At 52.2% G+C, this 27,185-nt stretch overlaps 6 protein-coding genes across 6 annotated transcripts; 3 read left to right on the plus strand and 3 right to left on the minus strand.

Annotated features, from left to right (window-relative positions):
- Nucleotides 1-1,259: 1,259 nt before the first annotated feature.
- Nucleotides 1,260-3,208, plus strand: UCRPA7_5392 (putative conserved glutamic acid rich protein; the record flags this gene model as incomplete). Its single annotated transcript, XM_007917939.1, has 3 exons — nt 1,260-1,443; nt 2,049-2,920; nt 2,981-3,208. 3 exons carry the CDS (start codon nt 1,260-1,262, stop codon nt 3,206-3,208), a joined length of 1,284 nt encoding a protein of 427 aa, XP_007916130.1.
- An 853-nt stretch (nt 3,209-4,061) lies between these two features.
- UCRPA7_5393 (hypothetical protein) lies at nt 4,062-5,891 on the minus strand (the record flags this gene model as incomplete). Its single annotated transcript, XM_007917940.1, has 3 exons — nt 4,062-5,032; nt 5,081-5,489; nt 5,598-5,891. The coding sequence occupies 3 exons, from the start codon at nt 5,889-5,891 to the stop codon at nt 4,062-4,064; spliced, it is 1,674 nt and encodes a 557-aa protein (XP_007916131.1).
- A 3,853-nt stretch (nt 5,892-9,744) lies between these two features.
- On the plus strand, nt 9,745-11,123 carry UCRPA7_5394 (hypothetical protein; the record flags this gene model as incomplete). Its single annotated transcript, XM_007917941.1, has 2 exons — nt 9,745-10,357; nt 10,456-11,123. The coding sequence occupies 2 exons, from the start codon at nt 9,745-9,747 to the stop codon at nt 11,121-11,123; spliced, it is 1,281 nt and encodes a 426-aa protein (XP_007916132.1).
- A 276-nt stretch (nt 11,124-11,399) lies between these two features.
- UCRPA7_5395 (putative 6-phosphofructokinase protein) lies at nt 11,400-13,867 on the minus strand (the record flags this gene model as incomplete). Its single annotated transcript, XM_007917942.1, has 3 exons — nt 11,400-12,578; nt 12,630-13,097; nt 13,151-13,867. The coding sequence occupies 3 exons, from the start codon at nt 13,865-13,867 to the stop codon at nt 11,400-11,402; spliced, it is 2,364 nt and encodes a 787-aa protein (XP_007916133.1).
- A 1,207-nt stretch (nt 13,868-15,074) lies between these two features.
- Nucleotides 15,075-17,195, plus strand: UCRPA7_5396 (putative mediator of rna polymerase ii transcription subunit 17 protein; the record flags this gene model as incomplete). The annotated part of the gene is made up of 3 exons (XM_007917943.1): nt 15,075-15,361; nt 15,428-15,796; nt 15,860-17,195. The coding sequence occupies 3 exons, from the start codon at nt 15,075-15,077 to the stop codon at nt 17,193-17,195; spliced, it is 1,992 nt and encodes a 663-aa protein (XP_007916134.1).
- Nucleotides 17,196-18,024: 829 nt separating this feature from the next.
- Nucleotides 18,025-20,509, minus strand: UCRPA7_5397 (putative swi snf family dna-dependent atpase protein; the record flags this gene model as incomplete). The annotated part of the gene is made up of 2 exons (XM_007917944.1): nt 18,025-20,124; nt 20,186-20,509. 2 exons carry the CDS (start codon nt 20,507-20,509, stop codon nt 18,025-18,027), a joined length of 2,424 nt encoding a protein of 807 aa, XP_007916135.1.
- Between the last annotated feature and the right edge of the window lie 6,676 nt (nt 20,510-27,185).

Here is a 27,185-nt window from a genome sequence, read left to right on the forward strand (position 1 = left end):
GTGTGGAACGAATCTTGGATCGGGGCCTCCTGGGTCGTGACTGCCCTTTCTCAAGATTAGTCGACACATCAGAATCAAGCAAGAGCAGGCGCTGCTGACAGAGCCTTCTCTTCCTCCCTCACTCCTTCCCTCCCATCCATCCATCTGCCGTCCTCGTGTTCAAACTGTGACTGTCTACCCTTTATGAGGCTCCCTCAACAAAATCCCCTCATCAAATCATCAAACCTCCAATACAACACGAAGAGAGGCAGCCGTGCAGGCTCCCCGGCCCGCTCATTTGTTCCGTTTGGCCCGGCTCTAATCCATAAGCAAGCTGTGCAGTGGCTGTTCAATTGCTGCACTTCACAACAAGCAAGCAGAAGTCCGTTTGACAGACATTGCTTGAGGTGAGCCTCGCTTGCTTCTTCACTCCGAGTACTCATTCGAGGCACCCGGGCACGCAGATCACTCAGCCTCTGGCCTCTCTATTCTTGATTGACAGCCCCCCTCCCAGCGTGACCAGCACCCACACGGGCAGCAACTCAATCTGGCACTTGGAGAGACTAACAAGGGCCCCCGTTTTCTCTATCCGTCCCGCTTCCCGCTCTCGCTCTACCGGCCGGTGCACCAGCTCACCTACTACCTACCTTCAACGGATACCCATACCATTCCATAATTACCACCCTAGCACAGCCTGGACCTCGAGACTAAGAAACCCTGGCAAACGGGCAGCAGCCCAAAACGTGGACTAAAGAGCCCCTCCCGTACCCAACCAAGGCTACCGACCCAGCCCCTCATATTATCGCGCGCCTACTAAGAAAACCAAGGCCTCTCTTCACCTGTAGGATGACGACGTTGTTGGTTGCCAGTCCAAATTAAATCCCGTCCGCCTGGCCCTTTCCAACTCCCGCGGGACCCCAAAGATCACACACAAAGGCAGACCCTGAAACTGGTTCCTGGTCACCCTTAGCTACCCTGTCCTGGACTTCTCATTTACCGAGCGTCTGCTGTGAATTCTCTCTTCACTTTTGTTTTCTGTAACCTTCTGTCTTTGAGTGTTTGGCATCTTCGCATCAGAAGTACTCCAGTTGGTGGATACTTCAGCGTTTGTTGTAGCTGTTACAGCTGCCACCATTCTTACCCCACCATCGTCAGCAAGCCACGAGGCAACGGATCTGGTCATACCAAAACCGCTACCCAGAAGCACGACTGTCCTACTCAAGAATTAAGCCATCGTTGTTGAAAAGAGGGGATCTGAAGAGTTGCATAACGCTTTCATCATGGCTTCCTACCGTCGCTCCGACTTTGAGGAGCGAGACACTTACTATTCTGACCGTCCACCCCGCCGAGGCGGTCGTGATGTCGACAATGTTGAAATCTACGAACGCGAACGCCGTGAGGAGCGTCGATCACCTCCACGACGCCCCGTCAACGTCGATGAGCTCGACGTACGTGTCCGGGACAGTGAGTCCCGTGTCCCCAACTTCATGCGTGAGGATCGCCGGCCTGTCGAGTCGGGTCAATTGGTCCTTCGCCAGCGAGAAGTTGAGACTGTCGATCGACGACGGCCCCGTAGCCCTAGCCCTCCACCTCCGGTGCAGTATCGTGAACGGATCGTCAGGAGGGCTCGCAGTGTCAGTCCTGGCCCGCCTCCACCTCCTCCTGAGGTTCATGAGAGGGAAGAATTCAGAACCAGGATCGTCGAACGCGAACGAGATCGTGTTCGTAGTCCGAGCCGAGGACCACCCATGGAGCGGATGCGTCCACGATTCGTAGAAAGGAGTCCAAGCCCTCCTATGGAGAGGGTGAGGACAAGAATCGTTGAAAGAGAGCGGGAGCGAGAGAGGTCGCCTAGTCCGCCTGAGATGGAGAGAAGCCGATTGAGGATCATTGAACATGAGAGGGAACGCTATCCCTCCCCGAGTCCCTCACCACCGCCACCTCCCCCGGATCCGCCTGTTATCAGAGGTCCTACTATTGAGAGAGAGGTCATTACTCATTATCGAGACATTGATCATGGTAAGTGGCATGACCCTCTTCGCAGCACAGTCAATACTAATAAAACACAGGTGTTATCGTGGCCCGTCCCCCCACACCGCCTCCACCACCACCGGCGCCTCGCCGTACACGCGACACTGAGATTGATATTTACACATCACGCAATGAGACTGAGGTTGATATTCACAAGACGACCTCGCATTCGCACAGTCGTACACGAGGTCGCTCCCAGTCTCGCGACCGTCTGCCGGTTTCCAGACCCACCTATAATCATCAACACTACCACGATGACGAGATTCTAGTACGTTCAGAACGAGATCGACTCCGTGTAGATATTGATGAGCGACGTGGGATGGCTGGCCACCGTCGCGCACATTCCGCGGCCCCGGAGCGCGTTGACTACAGTGATGAGGCTGAGTACATCACCTCGAAGATTGATAGCCGAGGCCGTATGGGCGAAGCCTGGCACGGAGCAACACGGGACTGGACCATCGTTGATGTGCCGCCTGGAACGGAACGCGTTAAGATGGACGGCGTCGGTGGTGGCGGTGCCGAGGTAACTTGGCAGCGGTATAACGGTGTGCGGCGAGCCAAGTTCATCCCGGAGCGTGAGTCCAGCGGCGCGCTCGTGCCGCTCCAAACGTCACCCAACACGTCCTCCACGACCATCATATCAGAACGTGATCGCATAGCTCCCTCGCCTCGGGATGCCGAGCGAGACCGTCTCAGCGTACAGATTTACGATAAGAACCGTGAGATCGACGTTGAAAAGGTGACGGATCGCAGGATCAGCCTCCGGCCATCGGCTCCGGCACCAGTCAAGCGCAGTGATATGTGGACAGAGATTACTAAAGATCTCGTCGTCCGTGAGGCCATCGAAGAAATGGGATATGAGTACGAAGAGACTGAATTTTTCTACTACGTCATGCAATACCTACGCTATGTAAGCTCATCCTGGACTTGAACTCCTCCCACAAGACTTACATACTAACAAAATCCACAGGAGGATGTCCTTCAGCTCGTGCAGATGTCTGACAACATCCGCCGCCGCCGAAAGGATCGCGTTCGTGAAATCCAATGGGAACGCGAGTATCGTGACGAATGGGAGCGGGAGAGGCACCATCATCATCACCACAGTCATAGCCGTCACAGACGACCAAAGTGGGACGAGGACGAACGCATCGTGGAACGCGAGGTCATCTACGATCGCGCGCCTAGATACCTGCGTTAGGGTCTTCATCGAGGGCTGAGTCGGTCTTTCTTTTGAATCACGACACGCTTATGACATAGACGACAGTTTCATGTTGGTTGGCTTCATGAGATTTACGACAAGTTGGCATATTTGATGCGTTTGATACCATCTCGGGGCACAAGATGCTCACGAGCGTCATGCGAGTATGAGTTGGTGGGAGAGACTGTGTCAGAAGCGTTGACTTCAGAACGTCAACGTGTTGGATTTCCTTGCCATATGCCATTGTTTTCTTGGATATTTTACGACCATCAGTGTAATGAGATTATGATCTAGCCATTTATATCTCATCATAGCGAATGGAGAAAGGGCAATCAGTCAGGTATACTCTCGGGGGCGTTCATACTGTACAAAGGATATAGGATCATATGCAAATTTAACGATTCATGACCAGATTGCTTCCATCTTGTATGTATACTCGATCATCTACTAACTAATGTTTAAGACTCTGGCGAAGGACTCCTGACGTTTTGTGACAAGCTTGTTCATGCGGAGTGATGCAGATGCTTTCAAATCGTTTATACACGTCACGAGCCATTTGTACACCGGTGATAAGCCTTGGTAACAAATACTGTTGGTATCGGTGTACTCCTGCTGATAGACGGGCTGGTATTCCGTCCACCACTTGCTAATTATTGAATATGTACGCCTAAGCTTACACTGTCCGGAACAGCTTAACAAATTGCGAAGTCGCTTGCTTTTTGTGCAATGTACGCTTGAGAAGTGAAAGACACAAAATCTTCCCAGAAAGTTTTTTCCAGAAAATTAGACCTGAACTCCTCTGGGTGTGTTCCCCATAATGCCCTTCATTCCGTAATCTTCACCTGGCTTCTCGTCACCTCCGCACCTCGTTCGCCGGCATCTCCGTCCGTTGTGAGTCGCCCACCAGCTCGTGGCTGTAGTGCTGGTCCGCCATCTCGTACATGGGCCTCGGCCCTTCGAGTTCCTGCGGCGGCGGCGGCGTCTGCACCGCGTACGGGTACTGATAGCCCGCTGGGTACCCCTGCTTGTTGTCGCCCGTCCATTGCTGCTGCATCTGCGGCTGCCCGTATGCGCTGTTCGTGTAGTCGGTGTACTGGGACGGCGACACGGACTGCTGCGGCGGGCTGCCGTACGGCGTCGACGCGTAGTCCTGGTACTGCCCGCCTGCACCTCCCGCTCCTGCTGCGGCCAGCGCGCCCGGCGCGTGCGGGCTCATCGTCGCCTGCGGGTGGGCGTGGCGCATCCTGCGCCGCAGGCAGAGCCACACGCCCAGGAGGCCGGCGATGGCGATGACGCCGAGCGAGACGCCGACGCCGATGCCGGCTTTCGCGCCCGTCGACAGCCCGCTGCTGGCGCCCGCGGACGAGGAGGGGCTGGCCGTGGGGCTGGTGGTCGGCTTGGCGGTGGTGTTCTTGACGGCCAGCGCGGCGGCCGTCTTCCAGGAGCCGTCGCCGTCGAAGTTGACCTCGGTGATGCGGTCGCTGACGTAGTAGTAGACGCGGACCTCGCTGCTGGCGTAGTCGCTGGCGAGGGCGAAGTCGGCGTTGGGTACGTCCGCGAGCGGCCACTGCGCGCGGCTCTGGTTGGCCATGAGGCGCCACACGAAGTTGACGTTGGAGGCCTGGTACAGCGCGCGGTCGGTGCCGATGTAGTATACGGAGCGCGTGAAGGCATGGTCGATGGCCACGCCGAGGGAGCCTGCGGTGCCGTCCCACGCGGGCAGCGTGAAGTTCACGTTGGCGTCCGTGTCGAGCGTGATGGATGTTGAGTTAGTCTTGTTGGTGACGAGGGAGCTTGTTAGGGGACGGGGAAAGGTTGCTAAAGCTGTGTAAGTGCTGTCTTCAGATGTATAGTATGAGCTCAAAGACTTACATAGATGCCACGTCTTATCCGAGTTGAGACGTGAGACCTCGATATTCTGGGCATCCTTCGGCGAGGCGACCGAGATGTTGCCGCTGCCTGTGAACTGAGCATGAATAGCCCGGCTGAATGCCGGAGCTTGAGAAACACCCCCAGAGTAATGCCAATTGGTCTCTGTGGTGTAAGAAATCTCATGAATGTGCATGTTCGCGTCATGATAGTATACACGATACCCTTCCGTGTCGCCTAGCACGAGAGACGCCAGCCCCGTCTCGTTGCTGATCGATTGCTGGTCGTCCACCTGGGGTACGCCGTCCGAAATCACCCAGCTGCCCTGGTTCTCGAACTTGCCCGTGTCCATGTCACAGTAGAATAGTGAGTTGATGAGGTCGCCATTCTGCGCTTGGTAGAACATGGATGTCTGCAGAGACAAGATGTGTCAGTCCAAACCACCTCTCAATGAAACACAATGGTCTCTCCCATATACGGATTCTCTCCTCGCCCGTCAACTATCAACTCAGTCACTCACCGTAGTCTTAGTGTTATCCCACCAGCCCGTACCAGCCACTGCCGTCCCGTTCCGCGGCTGATATGTGAGCGACAGCAGATTCGGCGGGTCGTTTGGAAATATCGGCGTGGTATAGCTGTTGCACGAGCTATACATTATCCCACCGGTCGTGAGATTCTGGACCAAGATCTGGGGGCCGATCGTAGTGAACCATGCCGCCATCTTGCCGGCGCTCGAGGTGGCGGCCCATGTCGTCTGGGCCGCGCCGAGCAGCAGCACAAGCTGCGTCGGCAGCGAGCATATTGAGAACTGCATTATATCGGTGTGTGATGAGTGCAAAATCGGCAGCAAATGCGCTCGCTCGGTCGGCTTTGCGGTTGCGCTACTTCAGAGACGCAGGCCGTCTTCTTCCGCCGTACGCACGCCGGCGGATTTGCTCCTTAAGACAAGGCAAAGGATGAGGTGGGATTCTCGGTGGTCGCACACCAATCTGAAGAGAGAAACAATGTGCTGTGCTACTTAGCACAGACCAGACATTTGACGATGATCCGCCTCGCCTTCCAAAGAACACCAGATTACCGCCCGCGTAGACTCAAGGAATTAGCGACCGGATGTTGTCAAGACAAGCAATGGGAAGGCAATGTAAGAAGTAAGAGGGTAGGAGGGGAGCGGAAGTCGGTACGGTGCGGCAGGGAATGAATGGGATGGTGAGCTGTTGTCAGCAGCAGCACCGGCAGCAACAGAAGCGATCGGGGTGCATTTGAGAGAAAATGAGCGCAGCTGATGGCGATTCCAATTGATTGATTAGTTGGAGGGCCGATTGATTGCCTGCCCTGTCCGCATCCACAGCCTTCTCTGTTGGTTGCACGGATTGTCGCGACCTGGTACCGCACACTGCATTGCAACCGTACTCCCGTGCCGAGTCCAGAGAGCGAGCGAGCGGATTATTGCTGCAGAATACAAGGCCCCGATCTCACCTGCGTTAGCGAGCTGGGTCCTATCCAGACCCATCACTACTCGAGCCATTCTCTTGCACCATCAGCACCCCCTTGTAACTAGGCCGATCTTGTCTTTCGGCCGCTCGCGACGGAGGACCCTGGGCGCTGGGTGCTGACACACATTGCACTAGTTCAGGCGGGACTCCGTTGACAAGTCGATGATTGTCATGGCGTCCCCGACATTTGCTACTTGGGGGTGTGCTCCCAGTTGCATGATTCTGCTCGAGTACATAATGATCAGCGGCCCTGTCGAAAGTCGCTACGTTAGCCTCTTGAGGACCTTTTCCCTCTTGGTACTTTATGGACGAGAAGGGGCCCAGCACATTAGGAAGACTTCACATTTGAAAAGCCTCGAGATAGACCTTTTGAGAGCTGGAAGAGTTCACGTCAAACGCCATTGGGGTGTGCACTGGACTTACAACGGTTGCTACCGCGAGGCGCACGCAGGCGGCACAGAACTTACCTACTCTAGAACAGAACGGCCACTAGCCCCAGTGGCTGCTGCTCGTCGCCTCCTCGCTCTTGAAGAAAGCATTCTGGCACTCATTCGTTGGTGCAGGTTACGAGCAGCAAAAGCAAAACGAGGTCGCACGAAAAGGGCATAGCATCAGCCAAGCCCCCGCCAGATCGGGGGGTCCTTGTGTGTACGAGGAGAACTAATTCCACCGCCGACCTCCGTCGTCCAATTGACTTGAGCAGCAGCCGTGGTGAGCGTGGCTCTGTCCATTTCGGATGACAGTCAGTTGTCGGTGACAGGTCAATCGCCGTACGAGATGCCCTAATTGGGCCCAAGCTGCCCTGGATCAGGGACTTTCAGACCTGCAATAGAGTCCTACAGATCTCACCGTAAGGCTGAATGGTGAAGATAGAATGGTCAGGCTCCTAACCAAGGCTGTAGATGGTCATATTCGTTATGACGGTGCACGAGCATGCTTGAAGGGGCCATAGATAGTGGTGAGAGTTGCCCGGTTGTACGATGAACACCAGGAGCGTGCTGGAATGCTCTAAGCGCTACACTGGTCAAGGCATGATGATCAAATCCCGAAGATGACACACAAGTTGAGGAATCATTGCCTCCTGATCATAAAAATGGTTGTGAGCCCCCCGTCAGCTTATGTGTGGGCCTCCAGCGCTACATAAGAACCACAACAAGGCGAAGATTTGGGCAGTGCCCCGTCCCCGATGATACCAGGGTGGACAGCGTTGCAGGCCTAAAATAAAGGCACCAGCTTGCGGCACAGATCAGGAGCAAGAAGCTTAAAAAATTCAAGCCGATGGAAGGATGCCCTTATTATTAGTGGTAGGATTAGCTGGGGAACATGAGGAATCAGCGACGCCAATGTTCCCAGCTTGCTTAAGTAAGGCAGGTGTTGAAATATCGACCATTGATAATCTGACCAAACTGGGCCAAGTTGTCTAAGACGGTAGTCTCGCGTCCAGCCATAATAAAGGGACCTCGCAAGCTGAAGCTGGTCAATACGGACTTCCACCCTTTGTCACTCTATCCAGCTTGCTATTCGGTGGGATGGATTCAAACGAGCCAGACTGCTTTGGTCTTTTGTTCAGAGTTTCCCGTGCTGCGTTGAACGAGTTGCAGCGGCAGTGCGAGCGTTTGACCCCGTCTCCATAACCCGGGATGCCGGCTCATCTCTTGTGTCAAGGAGTCGGCATTCATCTGATCCAACACAAGACATGAGCACTTTATCTCAAAACTCTGCTCTCGTCGTACAGCGCTTGGCACCGGATCCTCGATAAAAGTCGGGCAGTGTCTGGGACAGAATTGTATTATTGTGGCGCTTGGATTCATCTCATTCACCTTGATATAGATGAAGTCACAAAACACATGTGCAGAAGTCTTGCCAGGAGAAGCCAGCAGCATCATAAGATCTCGTTCGAAGCCGAGTGAGCCGTTCTGTCACAATTGACAGACTGTGTTGGTGGTCACTGAATATATATTTCATTGTCGCCGAGTGTTCTCGGCGCTCGACGTGTCTCAGTCGCGTGGTACGGGAGTGTCCTGTGGAAGTCCTGATTTGCCTCGATTCGTGATTTCTCGCCTCCTCTGATGACCCGCTCTCGGCGACTGCCAGCCGGATGACAGAATCGATCTGCATCGAGATCAGAAGGGGGTGCTGGTGTTGAGACTGTCTCGGGTGGTCGCAGTATGGCATGCCACGTGGTAGAGGAGGACGCGCATATGAACAAGATTTTCTCAGGTATTAATGGTGACGACGACTTTGCTCAGATGAGCAACTCGAGGAGATATGAAAGACGGTGCAGCGTTATACTTTCACAAGAAAGATCCAATCCTAGGTGTAGTTTCTTCGCCAATCCGGAACGAAAACCAGACATGCTCGTGAGAGATGTCAAACTTTACTTTTCCCAACGCAACCAACACGACCTCACCGAGACTACAATGCAGCCTCGACGATATACAGGACCCCGACGTTACGGGCTTAGGGGTAAGACAACTCGCTGCAGTGACATTTCCAGCTCCAGAAACTCCGAATTTGGAGCTGAAGAGAATCGAAGCTGATCATCTCCAAGGTCGTTATATCGTTCCTTCTGTCTGTCATTATGACGCTCGGAGCCATCATATGGGCATACATCTGGCAAGCGCTGCCTAGAGAGCGTTACAATGCTGCCGATGAACTCTTTCTTCGGTCGATCGCCTGTTTCTTCCGACCCAACAAGAAACGCCAATTCAACGTCCTCGATGATGGACGACGGACATCCCGTACGGCGGCAGTCCAAGCATTCGTGCTTGCTATGGTAGGCCCTGCAAGACAAGACTCAGACTTCACTACCATAGGTGGTATCTCTAGGTCTTTTGCGAGAACTATACTCTGACGAATAATAGAGTGATCAACAGTTAGTCACCGGCATCGCCCTCATCCTGGTGACGTCGTGGATTCTACTTGGAGTGGGCGACCTCCGGTCGACATGGAGCGTGTATGCCTATCAGATCGCCTTGGCGTCGAGCTTCTTCAGTTGCATCACCCATCTCTCCTCGCTGACCGTGCTGCGCTGTTATCTTCGCGCACATCGGCATCTGTGCGCTGCGCGTGTCATTGCTGTGAGTATATCTCTCAGGCTATCGAGCATAACAGGGGTTGTCGTGACCGACGCCCACCCAGGGATAAATACTAACTCAGAGTTTTCGTGTCTAGATGACACTCTTCTTCATGATTCTTCTCCCCCATCTCGTCATCGGCAACAGCAACACCTTCAGTGACAGCCGCAACTGGCACATCAGCGTCGAGTGCGCCATCCGTCGCTTCGAGTTCATCTACCCGACCGGCCTGCGCGCCAACGTCTACCCAGCGACCGTCATCTTCGGCATGGCCTTCTTCGTCGCGCTGCTGCTCGGCGAGTACAAGGAGCGCCTCGAGGACATCTACGAGGCCGACTGGCTGCTGAGCTTCGGGCTCGCCGTGCTCCACGTGGTCACGGGCCGCGGGCGCCGCGTCGGCCGGCAGACGCGGTGGTACCACGCGATGCTGAAGCGGGTCGAGGCGCGGCGCAAGCTGCACACGGCGCTCAAGATCCTCGAGCACAAGTGCCGCTACTACCGGCTGTACTTTGTCATAGTGGACGAGGTCGGCGAGTCGTTTGCGCTGCAGCTCGTCTGGCTGCTCTTCTACTTCAGCTTCGGCACCGGCCAGCTGTTTGCGGTGCTGCGCAACCAGCACGAGGCCATGTCGTTTGGCTTCAGCTTCGGGCAGCTGATGCCGCTGCTTCTGTTCATGTTGCCTATCCTCGCGGGACTCGAGATCTTCGCAGGTGAGATTCTTTACCCGTCTATTCGACATGTCTCAATGTGATGTTTGAAGAAGAAGACTGATATGTGCCCCTTTACAAATGAGCAGACCTCGACTCAGACGAGTCCGAAATGCGCACCATCATCGAGCAGGACTCAACCAACCCCAACTGCAACGACGTGACGCCCGAGCTAAACCACGAGCTAATCCACGCCCGCAAGAACTCAATCTACGAGACGATACGCATGGAGGCTCTCCAGGAGGACCGGCGCGACCGCGGCGAGCGGCGCTACTCGGCCGAGCTGTGCGTGGGCGAGATCCGCGCCTCGCTCGACTGGCTTCTGGACCAGCGCCACGACGAGGGCTGCTGCGAGGGCAACCTGGTGAGTAAGGCGGCCGTTGACGACCTGTCGCTGGAGGAGGCCACGTGTGGCTCATGTGCTATACAGAACTTTCCCTTGGTGTACTCTCCCGACTTCCTTGAGAACCTGGCCGGACGAGTCAACTTGTTCGAGCTCACGCGCCGCATGTACAATCCCGCTGCCGTGACGGCCGGCATGCATTTATATCTTTTGTCGTCTTTCCTCATGACGGAGATCTGGGTCATCTTTTTCTATGTTCCCATATATAGCTGGAACGTCGGTTCGATGACTGCCTCCCTTATCGCTACTTTCGTCATTACATTTGGGGCTTTCATGATGGTCATTCTAAATTGGTTAATTTCACTTGCTAGATATTATAGGAATATCGTCATGCTGCATAGGGAGGAAGACTTTGTTTCGAAATGATACCGGCATGTGCCTAGGTGTTTGGGAAGTAATGGTTACAATCAAGCATTAGAGCGTTGTTAAGGCGGACGCATAGAAATCTGATACAAGGATGCAATGCTTTGAATTATGATGCGGTCTGTAATCAAAACGAGAATAATCCAGGTTTCCTGATTTCGCCTTTTGCTCACTGACCAGCCAAGCCCGTATGTCCGCCTCCAAGTCCACGAGAAACCGTTACACCATGCCAGTTCACCTGCCCGTCCAGCCTGCCCAACGATACGGTCGAGGCGATGTCTAATCCTCCGGACCGATTCCACGCTTGGCATCCTTTGCAGCGAGACCGATGAGGTTCTTTTGGGGTTTGGGATAGTGGGGCCTACCTCCAAGGATATCAACGGTATCCTTCATCTCGCTCCAGAAATTGTGAATCGGTCGTCGGTTTGGCCAGTCTGTCTCCTTCTCCTCCAGCTCCTGCATTGGTGTAAACACTACGCTCGCCCCCTTGATGCCAATGACTGCCGCACTCATCGGATCCTTCTTAACGCGATTGTGTGCATTCTTGCCGAAGCCCTCCAAATGTTGAATGCATTTGATGGCCAGACGGACAGCTCGACACCGGTCCATGGGAGACGGTACTCCACCTTGTTGCACGTGTCCAGGAATACTGTCACGCGATTCAAAGCGGTCATGTGCCTCCTCACGGATAATATCCGCAATCAACTTCGCATTGTAAACTTTGCTGGCTTTCTCGTTGATGAGAATGAGACGGCCAGCGCGGGACTGGCCCTTGTCATGTGCGAAAACATCTTTCAGGTGCCTGACATCCGCAGCAAGCATGTCGAGGCTGATACCCTCTTCAGGAGTGTACACGGCACTGGCACCGACGCCCAGACCTCCTAAGGTTGCGACATAACCTGAACGCCCACCTTGGGTCTCAATGACGAATACTCGTCGGCGAGTGGCGGAAGCTGACTGCTTGATCTTGTCGCAATAGTTCACGAGCTCGTTTAAACAGGTGTCTGAGCCGACGGAGTACTCGGTTCCGGGCACGTTGTTGGAGATTGTAGCAGGAAGAAGAGCGATGGGGATGCAAAGTGATGGGAATTCCGCTCTCGCCTTGCGAAGCTGAGAGATGGCGTGGAAAGCCTCAAATCCACCCACAAGGAATAGAGCATCGAACTCATATGATTCAACCAGGTCGGCAATAGTCGACATTCCGGACTCGCTCGGGAGCTCTCGGTTCGTGCCAATCTCGGAACCGCCCTTGCTTGCCCACCCATCAACCTCTAGCCAGTCGAATGGTCGAACTGAGCCCATGGGCTGGTCATCATGGTGTCGCGTAAAGCCTGCAAATCCGTTGTGAATGGCGACTGCTTCATGCCCACGGGACATGCAGTATGCAACAGCAGCTCTTACGGCAGCGTTCATACCACCAGCCGGAGCACCGACATTAATAAAGCCAATCTTCATGCGCTACGATATGTTAGTTGGGTCCAAGGCACCAGCACAGAGATCGTTGCTTACAGATTTTTGTGGTAGGACCATGTCTTGGTCCAATTGCACAGTAGTGGTCAGCATATAAGACTTGTACTGGTCTGAAAACTCGGTATCGCGGAGAGACATGGCTTTGTCAAAGTCGTGCTCGTCAATAGCGGCAGCAACCGACTTGGTATCCATGACGGCTTGCATAAGAGGCTTTCGGACAATCTTGTTCTCAGTAATAGCGATGAAGCAAGTTTCGGTCTCTGGAGTCGCCTCAAGAACAGCATTGACAGCTTCAACGCCCTGAAGCGTTGCCAGCATTCGGTCGTAAGCAACGGCAGTACCGCCGCGTTGTACATGGCCGAGGGTGGTAATGCGGGTATCGAGAGCAAGCCCTTTTGGATCCGCCAGGAGTTCTTTGACCATTCCGGGGCTGATCTTGTTGCCGTGCCTATCGTGTGCTCCTTCTGCAATAATGACAATCGTCTTTCTCTTGCCTAGTTTTCGGTGCTGCATTTCTGTCAACAGAGTTCGACTCCTTTCTTGGGATTGGGCTCATATACCTTTTGTACGATTGCACACATCTCCTCCTTCCAATTGTCCTCCCGAGGCTTTTCAGGGATGAATATGAAGTCGGCGCCAGTAGCGACACCAGCCATGAGGGCCAGCCAACCACAATGTCTTCCCATGACTTCGATGACGAATGCGCGGGAATGAGAGGAAGCAGTAGCTTCGATGTAGTCGACCATTTCTGATATGCGGGACAGGGCTGAGTACGCGCCGATTGTGGCGTCCGTGCCAGACATATCATTATCAATGGAGCCGACGAGACCGACAATGTTGAGGTGCCTGTACGGCTTGACCTGCTCGGCTGTCAACTGGCCGGTAGCCACCAACTCCTCAACCAACGAAGGCCATTCGGCACGGAACTTGTCGGCACCAGTTAGCGATCCGTCTCCACCGCAGATGATCAAGGCGTCAATGCCATTCAGGATCATGTTCTTGGCTCCGAGGAGTCGGCCAGGTCGCTCGTAGAAGGCCATGCATCGAGCCGTGCCGATGAGGGTACCACCCTCGGACAGCCACCCACGAACGTCATGCCACTCCATCTTGCGTATAAGATCACCACCCTGCACAAGGCCCTCGTAGCCTTCATATACACAGAAAGCGTCGCAGCCCATATGAATGGCCATTCGAACGACGGCTCGGACGGCAGCGTTCATGCCCGGGGAGTCTCCACCGGAGGTCATGACGGCGATCTTCTTCTTTGGCGCCGCCATGGTGGGATCGAAAGTCGAGGACGAGGAGAGGATCGCAGGTTTCGATTGGGAGGAAAGGCCGGAAGCGGCTGCACGTAGGATGAAGTTATAGATATCTCGAAGAGGGTATAGAAGAATATGGAGAGGTTTTAGGAAGTAGTCGAGGTATTTAATAGGCATGCATAGGGAGCAGGTATGTAGAGCAGGCCAGCCACACCTTGAGGATGGAGGGGTAAAGTTGGAAGAGAGGGAATAATTGAAGCTACAACAGTGAAGAGACAAGAATGTAGTTCCAAGAAATGGGAATAGGACAAGAGACTTGGCGGGCTTGTCAAGGTTTCACACAGCTCGACAACCGAGGAAGCCGTTGCGAGTCGAACCTTCCCCCTCTCTCTCTCTCTTGCTCTTGCTTTAATTAAACGTTGAAAAACAGCAGGAAAAGAAAGCTGGGCGGCGGGCTGACGTTTTGGAGCAAACCTAAAAGTAAGAAAAAACCGCTTGACTCGGGGATGGAGCTCTTATCGTTATCGGGCCTTCCAATTCACTCACAAGTGGGCAGCGCGCGGGGCACCCTTCGTCACTGCCCTCTATGATCCCCCTAGCCACTGACTGGTAATAAGAGGCAATTCCCTGTGCTCCCGTAGGCCACTTCCACTGGCACACCCACTGAACCATTCAGGGTTGGGGCATGTGAATGGGAGGACAGAGGACACCCTCCTGTGACCTCATTGTCGAGATTTGTCTTAATTCCCTCAGGATCTCAACCAGTGAGGGGTCAAGCTGCTGGCACATCCAATTGGGGCCAGACCAGATCTCAGTAGCTGCAGCTACAAAGAAATTCCTGCAGGTCACCAAGAAGACTCCCCAGCATGCATTCATTCATTCAATTTGCTTCTGGTCAAACCATCTTGAAATGCCTCAGTGCTATACCGGTACTTAGCTTAGCTGGTTCTTTATAACCTACCTGGCTAGTACCTACAGAAGTAGTGAGGGGTTTCCCAGGTGGCTTGTGGCTTGCTGCCAGTTCATGATCACTGCTGGCCCGAGCGTCATTTCAACAGTACCTATATGGTACTATGTAGCGAGCTCCACACCATCCCTTCCAGCCACAAGCGGCAGCAGCCTGCATTTCAGCCTTGTGAGATGCCACCAAATCGAATCTGAGCTTTGGCAACCTTGAGCTTCAAGGCGCGTTCCCTACGAGGCCACCCAACCCTCGCGCTTCAACATGGCATCAGCTCCCCAGAAACCCTTCTCTCTGCGACCATGGCCCCATGGAGACCGCAAGCCCAAGAATCTCGGCGAGTTCATCGCTCGCGTCAATGCCGAGCGAGGCGGCTTCCGAACCGTCACCGAGGAAAGCTTGCGGAAGGAGATTGAGGCGCAGGAGAATGGGGTCGACGAGACAAACGGCGCCGATGAGATGGACCTTGACTCTGAGGACGAGGCCGAATCGACCAATATCAAGCTCGAGGATATTGTGGAGGCGCGCAATGAGGTGATCAAGAACGCAGAGTATGCTCAACCTGGTCTGCATGGCCAGTCTCCTGGAACTTGAAAATGTGGCTAATCCTTGAGTAGAGTTGCCCACCAGAACGCCATGCTGGCCCTCGACTTCGTTTCGCTGCTTCTGACCAAGGAGATACCGAACCAAGCTAGGACAACACTCTCGAACGCTCTGAGAGATCATGTAGGGCTGGGCACATTAGGAGCAACAAAGCTGGCCACCTCGAACCTCTCCGAAGCTCGACTTCAAGATAACAAGATGGTGTCGACCGGTTGGAAGTTCACCGACATCGATAGGACAGTGAATTCGGTCCTGACCTCCGCATCAAGACTGCAAAAGGAGATCAGCCTGGAGACAAAGTACTGGGCCGAAGTCTTGGCTGTTAGTGACAGCGGCTGGGCCGTGTCTCGCGTCCCGAATGAGCGACACACATTGGGAGTCCGGTATGGCTTCTCTGAGGCCGCGGCGACATTTCGCAACACTAGTCTTGCTGCTATGCGTCGCAGCGAGGAGGGCACCGTTGATCTCGACTGTGGGCGGACTATCGGCGAATCGCAGAGATTACTTGTTACCATTGAGAAGAATGGAAAAGTAGTTGGTCGATCTTCTCTACCCAAGCCGCTCCCTTCCGACGCGGCTCTGCAGGATCGTGTCTTAGAAGCACGCGATACGATTTTCAACCAAGAGCTGTGGCATGAGATCAACCGAGAGGGCCGATCACTGCTATCATACAACGTACGCCTCGAAGAGTCATCCATAACCTACGACATGGAGGAAGATACAAAGGTCATCTTCAGTCTCCAGGCCTTGGGGGACGAGATGGACCACTCCCAGGACAAACACTCGGAAGATGGCCAAGCAGCATCGATCAGCGTGATGCTCAATCTGCTTCTTAGCTATGCGCACGAGCAGAACAACCACAGAAGATCTCAGCCCTCTGCTATTGCCAGATTTCAGTCCAGTATCCCACCACCATACGCGCTGTTGCGCCCCATCATCGCTCATCTGCAACACGGGCGGACCCTTGCGAAGGCTACAAAATTTATATCCGACTTGACCACCATCCTACAATCAGCAGGCATCTCTACTGCCCACTACAAACTCACCGAACCTCCCATCTCACCTTCCATGGCCCGCAACACGCCGGGGAGCCGCAGTCTTCCCTCTGAGGCTCTCATCCATACGCTGCTTGAGCCTCTTAAATTCCAATTCCAGCTGGTCATCACCCCTGAGGCGCAGCTTCTCATCCATGGGCAGACCACCTTCTTCCCTATCGTCACGACAATGTACCAGATCCGACTGCTACCTCCCTCCGTACCCTCGAACCAGGACGCCAGCCCCAGCTATAACACGCTCGCGTCATCCTTCCCGCCAACGGACGCCCGCGAGGGCTACCCCGACCTGCGCGACGTCATATACTACGTCCGCCAAGCAACAGCGCGCGCTCTGACGGATCACCTAGAAGCCAGCGTCTACGAATGGACATCGGCCGCCGACGGCACCGCAGAAGAGACTAAGGATGAAGACACCGACGACGGGGCAAGGGACGAGCCGAAAACGTGGATCAAGACGATCAAGGGCACGGTGTTACAGAACCCGGCCAAGACACACGAATTGATTGTCGAGGTCGCCAACGAGGGCGATGAGGACCTGGTGGATGAGCCGGCGCCAGAGACCGACGATTTGCAGCCCCTGGAGCTGCGGCTCTATGGGGTATGGCAGGCTGGCGGAAAGGCGAACAAGAAGAAGTGGGCATGGAATATCAAGGATGCTAGCAAGAGCGCAGAGCAAAAGAATCTAGTTGATGCCGCCAAGGCAGTGGTAAAAGGCCAAGTGGATTGATGGATTTCGCCATCAGCCCTGGTAGGCTAAACTGGTGCTAGGAAACCATCTGAATAGGAGGTTTGCTTGGAGACGACATCACCCAAACAGCTAAAATTTGACAATACACTCAAGATAGCTTGATAATGGAAGTATCCTTTACGGCAAAGCCGAGATTTATCTATGACTCAACTCCATTTATATCCGCTCTTTATGACAAGCAAATATGGCTATTTCTCTACAAGCTTTGGTCGGGCAGTAGCAATTTGCTTCGTTGTCCTAGCCTTATCACACCTTTCGCAGGACCCTGCCCTGACTGAGGCTTAAAATTGCAGTGAAACAGGTCGATTACTTCTGGCTTGCATAGAGCTAGTCTCTGAAAGGTCATAGTGTCGAGTGATCGAGTAATATATGACCTGCGAAGGACAGAATGAGGATGGCAATGATAGAGGTAGTTGTCGAGGACAGATTTTCCTTTTTTAAGGCATCATGATAATCTTAAGCTAAGTGATACACTACACTCGGGTGAATTGCCCCTGACACTGTCCACACTAAACGCCTTAACCTTTCCCCTTTGCACATCTACAGATGTCCGTGCCAGTAGCTCCATGCCGTGAAGCAAAAGCCATATATAGGTATCATAAGGGTGCTCACCCGTGATTGAATTCAGTAACTCCGTTTCTCTCTGCCTTTTTAGCACATAGAGTATAAGCAAATTCCCACTGTTACGTATGATACGCAACCCTAGGTGTTGACAAGAAGGCAAAAAGTCCAGATGAAATGACCTGGACGAGACTAGTATAACTTTCGTATTTGCGTGCTAGACGGCCCACGAGAAGTGCCGTCATAATTAGGTGCGAGAGGAAACACCGAAAAGGTAGGCGAGCTCGCGGGTGGTGAGTCTGCCCACATTGCGGCTCTCGCCTTCATCAAGCGCGGCATCGACAAGTGCTCGCTTCTTCTCTTGTAGTTCGACAATACGATCCTCAACGGTCTCCTGAATGAGTATGCGGTGGACTTGAACCGGCTTCTGTTGACCGATTCGATGGGCTCGATCAACGGCTTGCATCTCAATATACGGATTCCAGAAAGGGTCCATGATGATGACATGGGACGCGGCAGTCAGGTTCAAACCAGCATTGCCAGCTTTCAATGAAACCAGCATGACACTCGTGCGAGACGCTGGATCCTGGAAATCAGTTGCAGCGACATCGCGCTGGTTGCGCGACATGCCTCCGTCATAGCGGACATACTTGAGACCAAGTTCATGCTTTATCGGGATTTCGAGAAGATCCAGCAGCAGAGTGAACTGGGAGAAAACGATTGTTTTTTCGCCCGTCTCCTGGATCTTCTTGAGAAGCTCGCAGCATTCGGTAACCTTTGCAGAAGTCTGCCAATTCTTGCGAAGGTAGCGCATATATCGACGATATGCATCCTTGTTCTTCCTCGCTTCGAGACGAAGCGTCTTAAGCATGTGGGGCTTGATTTCCTCGGCCTTCTCTTTTCCTTTGCGGCTCTTCGACTTGCCCTTGCGCTTGGATTTGCTCTTCTTTGGCTTCTTCTCCTTCTTTCTGGAAGTCACAGCCACAAAATCGTCATCGTCATCGTCAGCTTCTGAAGCTGTTTCAATGTCATCGTCATTAACAATGAAATCTTTGAGATTCCCATTCCGATCGATATCACCCTCGTCTTCAGAGTCGGTTTCAGACTCGCTGGCAGTCGAGTCGTCATCTGAGGCTGTCTCATCATCATCATCATCATCTTCTTCCTCGTCCTCTTCGGATGGCGTGCTCATATGGACCTGTTTGAAAGTCGAGTAATTGATGATCTTGTTGGTGTGGATCGGTCCACGACATTGAGGACACTTCGCTCCACTACCTTCGTCACCAGCCCGGAGATTGTTCTCGGCCGATCTCTCTGTGAGCGTTGTCAAACACTCCGAACAGGTGTCATGACCACAGGGTATAACGATGGATGGGTCGGCGACGGCGTCATAACAGATAGGACACTCAAATGCCTCGACTTCCTTCAAGCGTGTAACAACGGCGGGAGATAAATCCTTGGCCAGCTTCACCATGTCGTCAACAGTCAACTCGCTATTAGCTACATATTCCACGTCAAGATTGAGATGAGGATGACAGCAGGCTTGTCGAAGACGCAGTAGGAGAACCAAAACGTTGGAATAGTTCTTGCCAACCGTGCCAGCTCGCAGATACTTGTTGAACTGCGTTTGTGTTTTCGTCTGAAGATCAGTGTAAAAGCTACGCTCATCCTCTGAAAAGACCGAATGGACAACCTCTTCAGTTTTGGCAGGCAAATTCAAGATCGGCTTGCCATCTATCTCCGAGTTCTTCATCCTGCGGAGCATGATAGCCTTTAATAAGACCCGAAGTTTGCCCATTGCCGCGTCTCTCGATATTTCACCAGAATTTTTTCCGACCCGGCTAGGGGCAAGACTTCCGAAAGTTTTGGTGAACTCCTTGTGTATATTATATGGCTTGATTCTCAGGAAGTGAATCAGGGAGTATAACTCCTGAACACCGTTCATCATGGGCGTGCCAGTAAGACACCAGCGGTATTGAGTATTCACGGTGCAAGCTGCCTTTGCACCTAGCGTGTCCTTGTTCTTGATGCACTGAGCTTCGTCCAAGATCACACGGTAGAACCTGGACTTAGGATGGACCAAAGGATACTTTTTTGCCAAGTCGGCTTCAGCCGCGGGGTCAGCACCTGGATGCTGCTGCTGCCAATCCGCATAACGTTTGAATTGCTGGCCTAGCTTTCCGTATGTCGTCAGAACAACATCGTAGGTGCGTAGGTCTGAATATGGTGTATTTTTCCCAGTGCCATGATAAAGATAGACGCTCAGGCTATGTTTAGGCTTGATCTTCTTCCTGATTTCACTTTCCCATTGTTTAATCAAAGCAACAGGGCCTACTATAAGATTTGTCTGTTACAAAGATCAGCAAATTGGGCTACAGCATGAAAGGGATGGATAAATCGAAGCTTACCTTGACTCTATCAGACGGGGGTCGATTAAGTAGGAGGGCGAGTGTTGATATTGTTTTGCCAAGGCCCATGTCATCTGCTAAGATGCCACCTTTGTTGCTGCCCTCTTCCATCTTCATCATCCATTGGAGGGCCAACCGCTGATGAGTGTAGAGTGGATATCGTAGCCCTTCAGGTGTACCAATACGGTCTTCTTCGGAGAACTCCTCATCTGGGCGAATGTTTTGAAGGAGATCCTTAATCTCCTTTTCTGTCTGAGCTGGGTTCTCATCCTCAAATATGCGTCTATATCGATCATCAAGAGGGAAGCCTCCGTTGGTCAGCATATTACTATAATCAAAGTTGCTCGTGAGATCAATGAGCGTAGCCAGAGAATCACCAGGGCGGTTCCCGGAGCCAGAGCCGACATCCTGAAATGGGTTGTAAGAACCACCTTGGAGGACACCTGGACGAGACGGATCGAGCGTTAGTGCCTGTGGTCGACTATAGACCGATTGGTACGCTGATCCGGCCGCGGGACCATAGGGAGGCAAGATCGGTGATGGAGACGGCACACTTCCGAACGCCCACATGTTAGCATCACTCCAGAACAGTTGCGGGCCGGGAAAAGAGCCATACCCTTGCATTCGAGCAAGTGCAGCTCGTCGAGCCATTTCCGCGGAGGGAACGCCTGGCGCGAAATTTATCGAGGAACTTAGACCAAATCCTGTCCTATGGGTTGGAGGGGCTGGCCTCGATGGTGTGTTCCAAGAGCCTGCAGGCAAGCTGTTCACGAACTCCTCTGGCTGCAGCTCTGAAACCTCGTCGTCGCTATCGATGAAGGCTCCAGGCACATGGCCAGAGCCAGTATTGGCCGTAGTGGGTTGATCCGACTGTGAAGAAACACCTTGGCTCGACGTCAGCTGGCTCGCTTGGTGAGAACGTCCAAGAATCCTGTCGAAGGCATTCGGTCCAGACGGTCCGGCGCCGGGAGAAGACGGTTCAGAGACATAGCCACTATTTTGTGCTATCAAACGTGCATACTCTGCGTCTTGTTGTGCCTGGAGCCTTCTGCGATGCAGCCGTTCTTCCTCTTCTCTTTGGTTCTTCAGAAACTGCTCGATATCCGCATCATCCCTGCGCATGTTAGTATTCGCCCTGGATTTCGAAATAGCATCATGAATGTGACCCCTCGGCCTCCCGCCTAGATTGCTGTGTTACATACCCAGTAAGGTCGATGATAGAATCCACGTCATCTCCGAAGCCCATGTCAAAATCATCGCCCGTTGACGGCGTTGTTAGCGCTGTGGCTAGGGGGCTTGGAGTGGCTCTTCTGGACTTATTAGCCCGTCGCGGATCCTCCCTGCCCTCAAGATGAGTGCTGTAATCGCGCTTTCGGTTCTGATTTATGTTGCTGGAACTAGAGGCACTGGACATGGACATGCCAGTTGGAGTAGAGACGCCGGAAAAGGAAAAGGAGTCTGGTATCAGGTCAGTCATCCGTCCAAAGTCATGACCGTATATCGGGAGAGAAGCGGAGGACTTACTCCCGAGGACCTGGTCATTCCAGCTATTCATCTTGCCCTTATTCTTCTGAGAAGCTGGTCTGGAAGGAAATGTCAAGGTATGGCTCTGACCGCGTGCCTTTGCAAGCTCCTTCTGAATTCTTCCCAGTTCTGCTCGAGCTTCCGCGATCAGGACAGCCGCTTCGCCTTCTTCGGGTAAATCTCGAAGAGACTCTAGGATGGTCTTCTGAACAACTAAATCTTCGGATAGTTCATTGATTCTGGCAGAGTTTTCGGCAGATCTAGGGGCAGGCGGCTCTTCTGAGCTGTCTCGTGGCGGTGCCATGTTGCAGCCTCTGCCCAACCGAGCAGGCAAACGAGGCGAGCGACAGGTAATATGAGCGACTGTTTCACCGGGTTGGTTGGCTGCAGGCTGTGCCACCTTGTGTTTTGGGCGAAATACCTACATACACAGAAAGTGACGAATTGTACCGGCGGGAGTTATGTATCGGACAGGATCACCAAATAGCGCGGCATCCACCATTCGTCGCAGTGCACCTCAACCAACCTAAAATCGGTATTGCAGTCCTATAGGAGAGGCTCGACGGAGCGGTGGTTGCCTCTAGGGGCTGTCGCCTAGCAGGTATGCTTGTGTGAGCGTCTGATATCCGGTCGCCTGGTTGGCCTGTGTTATGTTGGTTGGTATGACTGCGAGGCTCCGATGAGCGGTACTTCGCAGCGTCGAGCCGGGCGACGCAGGTTGCTACTGCAGCCTCGCGAGGAGTAATTAAATGTCAGCCGCCCGCAGCTCTAGTCCGGCGCAGTGCTGACCTGACCGAGAAAAATCGAAGATCGCAGTGATGTGATGTGATGTCGAAGGAAGAATCTGAGGGAGTGGCGAGAGACGGTTGAGGTTTGGCGGCGATTATTGACTTTGCGAACTTTCGCTGATGGTTTGGAAGGGGCGCTCCGTCCTTAAAGTCATCGCGTCAGGCGCGTCACAGCACCTTCCCGGTAGACAAAGCCTGCCTGGTCCCTGCCGAAAAAAAAAACTTTGTGGGGATGCCGCCTACTGCACCAACAGGGCCCCATATCACTCAAGTCAAACGCCACTAGCAGAGCAATTAGAGAGAGCTAAACTAAATGAGGCAAGATAGGAACGATGAGATAGAGCAGTAAATGATGGTTCTACAGATGAGTATCTACATTGTACTTCAAATCACAGTAAAGCTTCATTAACGCTATGCCAGGGTGGATCCTAACACTCGATTATGAAGATAGAATATGTTCGAGGCTTTGATCATAGTTACTCCTTTCTTCACTATCCTAGAGCTTTTTGTTGGCTGCCCCTCTCCTGCACCCAGACCGCAGGCGGCATTCACCTGCTTTGTTTCGCACTCGGAGATGACCGGGTAACCAAGCCTCTTCATGACACGCTTATGTATCACTTTTCAAGTATATTTCACCAGTTACACAACTAATAGCTTTGATCCTGAATAACTGCTGCCTGGCTGTTGAAGTGCTGTAATTGGACGGGTACTCTCTAGGTGGTGAGATGATACCCTAGAAACTGGCGGCCGGTCCCAGGATCTTTAGACTCCTCCCCCGCAATCCACCCCTGTGCCACCTGTAGATCATTGAGAAAGCCATTGGCTGCAACATTTTGCAGGCACAAGCTCGACGGCCGTGCATCAGCAATGAAATAAAGAAAGATCAATCTCCAAAAATGGATCAAACGGAGCTATTTGGAACTGCCTGCAAAACATGTCGCCGCCGTGGAAGGAAATGTGATCGAAGCCTCCCCACCTGTACAAGCTGCAGACAAAGGGGCGTTCATTGTGAGGGTTACATCTTACGTTGGGTTGGTCTGGCCGCACGCGGGCGTTCTGCGAACCAGACACATACGGCAAATCTACATGAAGCTGCCTTTGTGCCCGCGGGGAGGCGACAGCCTTCAAGAAAAGGAGGAGAATCGATTGACAACGTAGAAAGTGCTCGACAGGCTGAGAACGGTCGAGCTAGGGTCGCATCAACACTTGAATCGCCCAAGGTTGGGACACCGAATCCAGGCAATATTGCTCATGCACAAGAAACTGGCTCTCAAGATAACACCATCCTACGGCAACAAGCGTTGTCTCTTTCCAATATCGTGGAAACAAACGACGATAATCTCCAAGTCCTGGTAGAATATTGTATGGAATACCTAAGATAGAGAGTTGTTGAGTGCTGCTAATCGCTCTTAGATAGTGAGGAACTCAGTTCAGCCTTCTACCTCGGAAATGGCCCTGCAGAAACTCCATTCTCTATTCATATTCGATCTTTGACGCAAAGAATGCCGTCTGTGAGGTGCGCCGTAGCGGCGTTGGCATCGTGCCACATAGCCAATCGAGTCGACAATGACCGACTGAAGAGACAAAGCCTTCAACTGCGGCTCAAAGCCACACAGTCACTCAGAAATGATTTGAATGGCAGTATGCATGGGCCAGATCTAGGGAGCCTAGCTTGTATACTGCTACTCGCGCAAATTGATGTAAGTATTCGCCGGCACTTTTTGACGTGATATCTCGCTGAGAGCTGTTGTAGTTATGCTCTGGTGACTGTATCGAATTTGGCACCCATCTTGATGCTGCAAGCAAGTTTGTCCATTCACGTGGGTCTGATGGGACAGAGCGAGCATATTTCGAACAACGGCTCGCGTGGTATGTACCTTGACAGCACACATTTACTGGAACTCACAGTGTGATAGGCTCGACATTCTCAGCGCAACTACTACCTCGAGAGTGCCGCACTGGACCTCTACCGAGATCAAGGCAACACTAAATAGGTTTAGAACGCCATCGGGTCGAAAATGGGGGTTTGATGTGTTCTATTGCCCTATCGATCTCCTCGAATATCTCGCCGACATCACCATCTTGTATAAAGCACAACCTGATATCCCGAAAATTGGTCCGCATGTTTTTCAGAAAGCTATAATACTGGGCCATGCTCTCACAAACTGGTTTGCAGCACCATGTGAATCTGACTCCCGCTCCCACATCATTGAGGTATGGCGACTAGGAATTTTACTCTATCTTATCCGAATTTTTCAAGTCCACAACGGTATTTTCGACACTCAAGGCTTGATGGAGAGCATACTTGATCATGCGCGTGCAATTCCGGTCAGGACAGGCTGGAATATCTCAATAACTTGGCCCTTATTCCAGGCTGGGCTACTCCTTTCACGCAAAGACAACGAGGCCAAGGCCTGGATACGGAAAGAATTACTCATGAACTTCCAAAACCTCGGCTGTTTCAATCTATATCGTGCGGTCGAATTGCTAGAAAACATCTGGCAACTGAACGATGATGAGTCGTATGACTTCTTTACTTTCGGTTACCCGCAGCACCAGCTTGTATTATAACTAGAGATCGTGTTATCTAAATTTCCACAATGGATGGAATTCAACCTTAGATAGAATCTTTTAGCTTGATGGCACCTTTCAGGGGCTTTCCAAACTGAAAATGTCTGATATTATGGAGAGGTAATCCTGAATTCAAGTTCCTTAGATGCGGATTCTATAGAAATCTAGAAATCAATTACTCAATCGCCAGAGTCATCCCTTGAAAATGCAGATCAACATTCACTGGTGGCCTCACTGATGCGATAGTGTAGTTTGGTCCAACCACACCCAATCATACTGTCAAATAGACTGGAGGAATAGAGCCTGAATGGAAGAAATACTGCATTCTTAACATATTAAAGATTTGGATGAAACTTATTGCGCACCATATCGATCTCTTGAAGGATCTCCTCTTTGACTGATTGCGTCGCCCAAGATATATTGATGGCGTTTCGAGCCAGAACAACAACATCTTCATCAGTAAACCCACACAAATGTTTCGCAACTAACATATTATGCAAGATCCAGCAGTCCTCCATATATGCTGGATCATCGCTGTTAATGCTTATCTTGATTCCTGCATCGAACAGAGTCTTGATCCTCGGCCCGAGTTCCGCATATGTCGTGTGCCGCAGATAAGACCATGGACAAATTGTCATACCCAGATCACGCTTGAGAATTAGGTTCAGCAAAGCCGGCTCGTCAGCAGCATTAAGTCCATGGTCAATACGGTCGGTTCCTTCGCCTGCAATAACGGATGCAACTTGTCTAATGTGCTCTGGAGTATCCTTTTGATCGACGTCACAGTGCATGGTAAGTTTGAAGCCATCACGCCGGGCAAGTGTAAAAAGCTCGTCGAAAAGCAACGGAGGTCGATCTTCTTCACACGAATCAAGACCAATGCCTGCAATCATGTCTTTGTACGGTAGGGCAGCTTTGTAATGTTCCATGGCTGACTCGGGAGACAGGTCGCGGAGGAAGCACATAATCCATCTTGATTTGACCTGCAAGAGAGTCAGTCGCTCATTTCTGGTAACTTAGTGGAGGTTGTTCACGTACATTAAGTCTTCTCTCTGCCTCTAGCTGGGCTTCCCTGAAGCCATCCATCATCTCATTCCAGGACACTCCGCGGCTAGTGTGGCCCTGGGGATCGAAGAAAGGTTCACAGTACCGAACATTCATTGAGGCCGCTTGCTCAAAGTAGTTCATAGCTAGGTCGTAATAATCTTCCTTGACTTTCAATGCTTGAAATCCTTCAAAATAAGATTCAAAAAATATGTCCCGTTCTTCACCGTCGTTCATACGACTAGCCTCTGGCATGATCGACTCCAATGCAGCATGAAGCTCTTCCAAACTCTTGAGTACCGGTCCATTTGGAACAAGTCTGAGAGGAGTTTCGTTCCGTTGAGTCAACTTCCATCTCAAATCGAGAGTCAACGTCCCTTCAATGTGTACATGAAGCTCAACTTTAGGGATCTCAAAGACGAACTTGTCATTGGTCGCTATTAGATCCTCTCTTAACTTCTGTCGAAGCTCATGTGAAAGCGCTTCATCGATACCCATGGTTGATAAAGGTAAATGATTTGATTCCAGAGTATTTCTCTAAGACAATAATATTGGTGCCGAGCTCACAGAGGCCATTATTTATATCAATGAATGTTACCCTGGTTTCTATGTGAGTCAACGCCGACAAGATCTTAGCACATAGTGTGGAGGTAATGAAATTGATGCTGACAGGGGGAAGGCGAAGTCCGCCGCGAAACTTGTTCAGAAACTGATTGCAATCCTACCGCACTTCATTAGAGACAGTGATCGAGGTAATGCTTTCAACAAACCACATCATCGCCGAACTCGTTAGGTTGGCCACAGTCTCAGCCTAAGCTGCTTACTGCATATCGCAGGCAAATCTTAGCTGCAAGACTAAGTCGAAACAGGCCACTATTTCAGTTATAACGCTAAGCTCAAACAGGTCAATATCTCAGTCTCTTTCGCTCACGTTTCAATGCACAATGTTGGTTTTCGAGGTGGTCTCTGGCTTCAGAACAAGGCGGCGACTCGTCGTCTTTATTGGACAAATTATCCAGTTTCACCGAGCTGATTAAACTGAAAATCTGAAAATGATAAGAACATGCCGCTCC

Source organism: Phaeoacremonium minimum, assembly GCF_000392275.1.
Source record: "Phaeoacremonium minimum UCRPA7 unplaced genomic scaffold PA7_03_scaffold_413, whole genome shotgun sequence".
Taxonomy (NCBI): domain Eukaryota; kingdom Fungi; phylum Ascomycota; class Sordariomycetes; order Togniniales; family Togniniaceae; genus Phaeoacremonium; species Phaeoacremonium minimum.